Raw genomic sequence first — 8,627 nt, 5'->3', positions numbered from 1 at the left:
TGTTTCTTTTTAATGTATTTCTAGTTCATTGTGTCCTGAGTTTCTGAGTGAGTGTCTCCCCCTGGCGGTTGATTGCGCTGTTTGCATTTTGTCTTTCAATAAAGAAACAGAGCGGAGTGATGCCTCTTCCTAATAAACGATCTTTTCGTCCCTAGAAATGAATCTATTATTGTGGTGACGTCACTTCCGCGTTGTGTCTGCTGTGTTTTCTCCAGGATCCACGTCCAGGACCAGCGGGGAGACCGAGCAGCTGCTGCAGGTTCTAGGAGGAATTTAGGAGGTTTTTATTCCTACATGTCCCCGGGATTCTGACCCACAACCTCCCGAAGATCCTGCAGGACCAGGAACTGCAGATCCTGGAGGTTTGATCTCTGGAGGAAGTAAGTAAATCCGGGTAGCGTATGGATGTGTGTGTGTGTGTGTGTGTGTGTGTGTGTGTGTGTGTGTGTGTGTGCGCGCGCGCGCGTGCGCGTGTGCGTGTGTGCGTGTGTGTGTGTATATCAGGGGTCTCCAACCCTGGTCCTGGAGGGTACCAGGTATATATATATATATATATATATATATATATATATATATATATATATGTGTGTATGTATATACATGCTGCTAGAGAGCACGTATCCTGCAGGTTTCAGGTGTTTCTCTGCACCAACTCACCTGATTCTAATCAATAGTCATTAACTTGTGCATCATCAGGTCTGGACACTTCTGTTGTTAATAATAATAATAATAATAATAATAATAATAATAATAATAATATATATATATATATATATATATATATATTCAGGGAATTATTACACTCTACATCTTTAAAAACATGTTGGATATGTCTTAATTACTAGGAATAAACACTTTTTGATTGATTGATTTATTGATTGATTTATTAGACAATCTTAAATAAAAACCATACAGGAATAACTGCATTGCAGTCTCAAATACATTAATGATTAAAACACAATAAAGCCAAAGGCTTATTTCCATTGTGTTCCTAGATGTTTATAAAAGGTGAATAAAAATGCAGGTGTCGACAAGTTTGTTTCCTGTTGGCTCGTCATGAGAAAACAAGACAAAACACAAGTAAAAACACAGAAACATTCACAGAAACATTCACCTCCAGGACTTCTGTTTCTGACGGAAGGTAAAGATTAAACCTGGAGGTGACGTGTACCTGCTGCTGGGAACGGAGCAGCTGCTGCTGCAGCTGATACCTGCTGCACATGCGCAGACGCAGCTGCAGCTGCAGGTATGCTGCCCCCCCTTTACCCCACACCCATGGGTGCTCTGGTCCCCAGCTAAACTCAGATCCTCCACAGAGACGACGCTCAGCTCTGCTCACGTTTCTGGATCTAAACCATGATGACGTCACCAGACCAGCTCAGCCAATCAGCAGAGATCAAAACTATAGATAGATAGATAGATAGATAGATAGATAGATAGATAGATAGATAGATAGATAGATAGATAGATAGATAGATAGATAGATAGATCAGTTATTGTCATTCAGATGAAGAAACAGACACAGTAAAGTGCATTAATGACACGTGTGTAAAGGTTTGGGGGGACGTGGCCCGGTGCAGCTTTACCTCTACGATTATTTATGTATTTTATTTCATTCTCTAAATCCTAAATGCACTAGTTTTACACCTTCTGCTCCTTGGTTTTTAGTTAAAATTGCGGCGGAGGTGTTTTTGTCCTGAACGGCTCCTCGCTCTTTAAATCCTCCTCCACCTCGTTGGAGCTGATTAATCTGCATATGTTTAGAGACTCGGGTGTTTGTTCTGAGCAGCATCAGAATTCTTGACAACAACAACAATTAAAGCTGCAGCAGTGATGAACGGATGAACGGTCCTCCACCTGGTGCAGGTTCAGGCTGCAGTGGAAGCTTGTATGACTTGATGTAGATTCTTCAGGCCTGGACATTTAGAGGATGAAACCACCCACGACTTTCTATATCAAACCATTCAAAAGTTATGGCAGAAAGTAGGAACTATCAGATATCGACCAATCAGATAAGGTAATGTGTGTAGTTGCAGGATGGAGACGCACATTTTGATGTATAACACACCTGGGTGCACGTTACGGTTCGGGTCGTATTAATTGCCGAAGAAATGGCATAAATTGCGCCAAAATTACACGATTAATTCAAAATGGCCGACTTCCTGTTGGGTTTCGGCCATGTCGCCAAGAGACTTTTCTTTAAGTTGTGACATGATACAGGTGTGTACCAATTTTCGTGCATGTACGTCAAACCGTATTGTGGGACTTGAGGCACAAAGTTTTCTAGGGGGCGCTGTTGAGCCGTTAGGAAAAGGAAAAACTACAGATACATTAAGACCTTCGCTCTGTCTGTGTTTTTGTTGTTGTCATCATTGTTGTTGTTGTTGTTGTCTCCAGGCTCCGTCATGATCAGAGCTGCCACCATGGAGATTCCCATCAACAGTAACGGAGACACGGAGTCAACGGAGGAACTGGAGCAGGTGAGGGTTTAATAACTTCTAATAACTGTTGTTTTATTCTGCTTATATCCCCTTATTATTCCTGTTCAAAAATAGTCCTCTACAATTCCTGACTGGGTTATTAGCTACATGTGTTTACAGCGTCATGTAGCAGCGATGTGCAGCAGCGTTGTGTAGCAGCGTCGTGCAGCAGTGTTGTGTAGCAGTGTTGTGTAGCAGTGTTGTGCAGCAGTGTTGTGTAGCAGTGTTGTGTAGCAGCGTTGTGTAGCAGCGTCGTGCAGCAGCGTTGTGCAGCAGCGTCGTGCAGCAGCGTCGTGCAGCAGCGTTGTGCAGCAGCGTCGTGTAGCAGCGTCGTGTAGCAGCGTTGTGCAGCAGTGTTGTGTTTTAACGTTGTGCAGCAGCGTTGTGTAGCAGTGTTGTGCAGCAGTGTTGTGTAGCAGTGTTGTGTAGCAGCGTTGTGTTTTTACGTTGTGTAGCAGCGTTGTGTAGCAGTGTTGTGTAGCAGTGTTGTGTAGCAGTGTTGTGTAGCAGTGTTGTGTAGCAGCGTTGTGTTTTTACGTTGTGTAGCAGCGTTGTGTAGCAGTGTTGTGTAGCAGTGTTGTGTAGCAGTGTTGTGTAGCAGCGTTGTGTTTTTACGTTGTGTAGCAGCGTTGTGTAGCAGCGTTGTGTAGCAGTGTTGTGTAGCAGCGTTGTGTAGCAGCGTTGTGTAGCAGCGTTGTGTAGCAGTGTTGTGTTTTCAGTGTTGTGTAGCAGTGTTGTGCAGCAGTGTTGTGTAGCAGTGTTGTGCAGCAGTGTTGTGTAGCAGTGTTGTGTAGCAGCGTTGTGTAGCAGCGTTGTGTAGCAGCGTTGTGGAGCAGCGTTGTGCAGCAGTGTTGTGTAGCAGCGTTGTGTAGCAGCGTTGTGTAGCAGCGTTGTGTTTTTACGTTGTGCAGCAGCGTTGTGTAGCAGCGTCGTGTAGCAGCGTTGTGTAGCAGCGTTGTGTAGCAGCGTTGTGTAGCAGCGTTGTGTTTTTACGTTGTGTAGCAGCATTGTGTTTTTACGTTGTGCAGCAGCGTCGTGCAGCAGCGTCGTGCAGCAGCGTCGTGCAGCAGCGTCGTGCAGCAGCGTCGTGCAGCAGCGTCGTGTAGCAGCGTCGTGTAGCAGCGTCGTGTAGCAGCGTCGTGTAGCAGCGTCGTGTAGCAGCGTCGTGTAGCAGCGTTGTGTAGCAGCGTTGTGTAGCAGCGTTGTGTTTTTACGTTGTGTAGCAGCATTGTGTTTTTACGTTGTGCAGCAGCGTCGTGCAGCAGCGTCGTGCAGCAGCGTCGTGTAGCAGCGTCGTGTAGCAGCGTCGTGTAGCAGCGTCGTGTAGCAGCGTCGTGTAGCAGCGTCGTGTAGCAGCGTCGTGTAGCAGCGTTGTGTAGCAGCGTTGTGTAGCAGCGTTGTGTAGCAGCGTTGTGTAGCAGCGTTGTGTTTTTACGTTGTGTAGCAGCGTTGTGTAGCAGCGTTGTGTAGCAGTGTTGTGTAGCAGCGTTGTGTAGCAGTGTTGTGTAGCAGCGTTGTGTAGCAGTGTTGTGTAGCAGCGTTGTGTAGCAGTGTTGTGTTTTCAGTGTTGTGTAGCAGTGTTGTGTTTTCAGTGTTGTGTAGCAGCGTTGTGTAGCAGTGTTGTGTAGCAGCGTTGTGTAGCAGTGTTGTGTTTTCAGTGTTGTGTAGCAGTGTTGTGTAGCAGCGTTGTGTAGCAGTGTTGTGTAGCAGTGTTGTGTAGCAGCGTTGTGTAGCAGCGTCGTGCAGCAGCGTTGTGCAGCAGCGTCGTGCAGCAGCGTCGTGCAGCAGCGTTGTGCAGCAGCGTCGTGTAGCAGCGTCGTGTAGCAGCGTTGTGCAGCTACGTTGTGCAGCAGTGTTGTGTAGCAGCATTGTGTAGCAGTGTTGTGTTTTAACGTTGTGCAGCAGCGTTGTGTAGCAGTGTTGTGCAGCAGTGTTGTGTAGCAGTGTTGTGTAGCAGCGTTGTGTTTTTACGTTGTGTAGCAGCGTTGTGTAGCAGTGTTGTGTAGCAGTGTTGTGTAGCAGTGTTGTGTAGCAGTGTTGTGTAGCAGCGTTGTGTTTTTACGTTGTGTAGCAGCGTTGTGTAGCAGTGTTGTGTAGCAGTGTTGTGTAGCAGTGTTGTGTAGCAGCGTTGTGTTTTTACGTTGTGTAGCAGCGTTGTGTAGCAGCGTTGTGTAGCAGTGTTGTGTAGCAGCGTTGTGTAGCAGCGTTGTGTAGCAGCGTTGTGTAGCAGTGTTGTGTTTTCAGTGTTGTGTAGCAGTGTTGTGCAGCAGTGTTGTGTAGCAGTGTTGTGCAGCAGTGTTGTGTAGCAGTGTTGTGTGCAGCGTTGTGTAGCAGCGTTGTGTAGCAGTGTTGTGTAGCAGCGTTGTGGAGCAGCGTTGTGCAGCAGTGTTGTGTAGCAGCGTTGTGTAGCAGCGTTGTGTAGCAGCGTTGTGTTTTTACGTTGTGCAGCAGCGTTGTGTAGCAGCGTCGTGTAGCAGCGTTGTGTAGCAGCGTTGTGTAGCAGCGTTGTGTAGCAGCGTTGTGTAGCAGCATTGTGTTTTTACGTTGTGCAGCAGCGTCGTGCAGCAGCGTCGTGCAGCAGCGTCGTGTAGCAGCGTCGTGTAGCAGCGTCGTGTAGCAGCGTCGTGTAGCAGCGTCGTGTAGCAGCGTCGTGTAGCAGCGTTGTGTAGCAGCGTTGTGTAGCAGCGTTGTGTTTTTACGTTGTGTAGCAGCATTGTGTTTTTACGTTGTGCAGCAGCGTCGTGCAGCAGCGTCGTGTAGCAGCGTCGTGTAGCAGCGTCGTGTAGCAGCGTCGTGTAGCAGCGTCGTGTAGCAGCGTCGTGTAGCAGCGTCGTGTAGCAGCGTTGTGTAGCAGCGTTGTGTAGCAGCGTTGTGTTTTTACGTTGTGTAGCAGCGTTGTGTAGCAGCGTTGTGTAGCAGTGTTGTGTAGCAGCGTTGTGTAGCAGTGTTGTGTAGCAGCGTTGTGTAGCAGTGTTGTGTAGCAGCGTTGTGTAGCAGTGTTGTGTTTTCAGTGTTGTGTAGCAGTGTTGTGCAGCAGTGTTGTGTAGCAGTGTTGTGTAGCAGCGTTGTGTAGCAGTGTTGTGTAGCAGCGTTGTGTAGCAGTGTTGTGTTTTCAGTGTTGTGTAGCAGTGTTGTGCAGCAGTGTTGTGTAGCAGCGTTGTATAGCAGCGTTGTGCAGCAGTGTTGTGTAGCAGCGTTGTGTAGCAGCGTTGTGTAGCAGCGTTGTGTTTTTACGTTGTGCAGCAGCGTTGTGTAGCAGCGTCGTGTAGCAGCGTCGTGTAGCAGCGTCGTGTAGCAGCGTTGTGTAGCAGCGTTGTGTAGCAGCGTTGTGTAGCAGCGTTGTGTTTTTACGTTGTGTAGCAGCATTGTGTTTTTACGTTGTGCAGCAGCGTTGTGCAGCAGCGTCGTGTAGCAGCGTCGTGTAGCAGCGTCGTGTAGCAGCGTTGTGTAGCAGCGTTGTGTAGCAGTGTTGTGTAGCAGCGTCGTGTAGCAGCGTCGTGTAGCAGCGTTGTGTAGCAGCGTTGTGTAGCAGCGTTGTGTAGCAGCGTTGTGTTTTTACGTTGTGTAGCAGCATTGTGTTTTTACGTTGTGCAGCAGCGTCGTGCAGCAGCGTCGTGTAGCAGCGTCGTGTAGCAGCGTCGTGTAGCAGCGTCGTGTAGCAGCGTCGTGTAGCAGCGTCGTGTAGCAGCGTCGTGTAGCAGCGTCGTGTAGCAGCGTTGTGCAGCAGCGTTGAGCACCAGGTCAGATCAGGCCGTTTATTTCCTGAATGTTGGACAAACATCCAGATCCTGGAGCAGCTGATTCTCCTGTTTGCTCAGCTCTCTGTTTGTCTTGGTCTGTTTGAGTTTAGGGAGAATCCTCTTCCTCCTCAGAACCTTCTGTTCAGCTGTTCTGCTGACTCATCCGTAGTAACTGGTCGTCATAGAAACACATTTATCTGCAGCAGTGCTGCTTTGTTCTTGGAGGAGATCCCGGTGAAGCAGCAGTAACGGTTGCCATTCCGACGGAGACTCGGCTCGGTGTCAGAATAAGAGATCAGTTCAGTAAAGATCAGGGGCCTCATGTACTAAGAGTGCGTGGATTTCAACGTGAATCCCTACGTGGAATTAACAAGACCGCAAAAATTCATATGTACAAAGCTGTGCGTTCGCCCAAATCCACGCAGGTTTCTCTGTACATCCCAATCAGCGTGGATTTGAGCGTACATGCGGGAGCACAACACTCCGCCCCGTCTCCTCCCTCAAATATATGTTTGAATATGATATGAAGATAATTATCCATTAAAAACCGCTCATCCTAACAAGAAAATGCTCTGAGCTGGAATAAATAATTCATTTTGGGGCATTTAGGGGTGTCGGACTCCAGTCCTGGAGGGCCGGTGTCCCTGCAGGTTTTAGATGTTTCTCTGCTTCATTGCACCATGATACAAGTGACTGTGTCATCAACAGAACTATCCAGACTTTGATGACAAGCTGGTGATGATGATTAATGAGAATCAGGTGTGTTAAAGCAGGGAAACATCTAAAACATGCAGGACACCGGCCCTTCTGGGATTCAGTTTGACACCTACATTATGGTGTTCTTTGCTCTGCGTTGCGTTCGGTGAAGAGTTGTGGTTTTATTATGATCGTACGGGTTTGTTAATGTTTATGGGCAGCGTTAGTGCATCATTACACTCTGCTTTTCTTGTTTGTATTTTAAGAACCGTCACCAGAATTTTTGGTGGATGAAAAACGGCTCCTCGTTCTGCTTTATTGTCATGCATATTATATACTGACGGATTAAGACCAAGTACACGTTTATTGAGTCTTACACATTGTGGATGTCCGCGATCACCTCTCTCATAAGTATAACAATGTGAACAAAATACATTTATATTTAAAACATGAAGCATTACGATCTGATTCCTCTGCTGCAGAAATAAAGACAATTTGTTCCAACGGGATTATCAAGGTGCAAACGTGAGAAAAAAAGAGCAAAGTTGCTCTAACTCGGAGTGTTTCATCCGCAGGAGGAGAGACAGGTGTCGTGACAAAAAGTGATTGAAGGCCAAATACAGTTAATGAAAAGTTGTTTCTGCCTAAATCTGACTTGATCTCATTCTTGAGTTTCATAATCTGAAAATCTGACGTTTTAGCGCTCTCGCTCAGCGGGCTGCTGTGCGCGCTCCCGCGGCCACAAATCAGAAGAAATCAGATTCTGGCAGGCAATCACTTTTTGGCACAACACCGGTTTTTGCTTCAAAATTAATTTTAATGTATTTCTGTCCAGACACAGTTATGGGATGTTTAGGATCTGGCTTTTATCAGTAGTCCTCCCATACGGTCGTCATGACGACAGACAGATGTCCGACCTGCAGCTCCAGCTGAAGCATCATGTTGGTCTGAACCGGAGCAGCTGGTCCAGTTCAGGGCAGAGATCCAGGAGGATCCTCTTGGTACCTGAACCAGCTGATGGTCCAGTCTTAGTCCTGGACCAGCAGGTCCAGACTAAACCAGCTGATGGTCCAGTCTTAGTCCTGGACCAGCAGGTCCAGACTAAACCAGCTGATGGTCCAGTCTTAGTCCTGGACCAGCAGATCAGTCTGGTCCCTGAAGATTCGCTCCTGATCCTGCCATCAGCAGGTTCCTCTAACGGAGCCAAAGCTCCATCAGGATTTGCAGGTTCCATCGTTGAGCTCCTTTAGTTGTTTGTTCAGATCATGTGGTTGATTGTGAGATTGTTGCAGCTCCACTCTTGTGTAATTTATCTGGTGATGTCGGGACTGTCGTGTCCTTCACGTGGTCGTGAATTTATTGTTGACGTTAAGTTTCCTCATATTCTGCACTTCACTGCATCACCAGTGAGTGTCGCCAACGGACAGAACCTCAGAAAAGTGCGTACAACTGCCTTAATGTGTGAGTGACGGACCGCAGCTTTCTACGTTCACGTCATTCTTTGTACATCCGACCGTGAGCGTTGGAAGTGGCGTACGCACGTTTTTTGTGCGCCGCACTCTTAGTACATAAGGCCCCAGATCTCTGAGGGAAATAAGTCTGAATGAAACTTCTGTCTCATCTTCATCACCCAGAATCCTCATCAGTTCCATCCTTCACCAGAAAACCTTTATTTCTAGAAAGACACTTTCAAAAAGGTCACTCTGTCAAT

At 47.2% G+C, this 8,627-nt stretch overlaps 1 protein-coding gene across 4 annotated transcripts in view; it reads left to right on the top strand.

The window, feature by feature from the left end:
• Positions 1–211: 211 nt before the first annotated feature.
• LOC133460144 (arfaptin-2-like) overlaps positions 212–8,627 on the top strand; it is a 48,501-nt gene continuing 40,085 nt past the window's right edge. For all 4 annotated transcript variants that reach the window (XM_061740703.1, XM_061740702.1, XM_061740701.1 and 1 more), the window contains exons 1-2: positions 212–380; positions 2,398–2,480. In XM_061740703.1, the coding sequence (XP_061596687.1) occupies positions 2,406–2,480 (75 nt within the window). In that variant the 5' untranslated portion in view covers positions 212–380; positions 2,398–2,405. The remainder of the gene's footprint in view (positions 381–2,397; positions 2,481–8,627) is intronic.

Source organism: Cololabis saira, chromosome 14 (genome assembly GCF_033807715.1).
Source record: "Cololabis saira isolate AMF1-May2022 chromosome 14, fColSai1.1, whole genome shotgun sequence".
NCBI lineage: Eukaryota > Metazoa > Chordata > Actinopteri > Beloniformes > Belonidae > Cololabis > Cololabis saira.
This window is presented reverse-complemented; position numbering and strand designations above follow the sequence as displayed.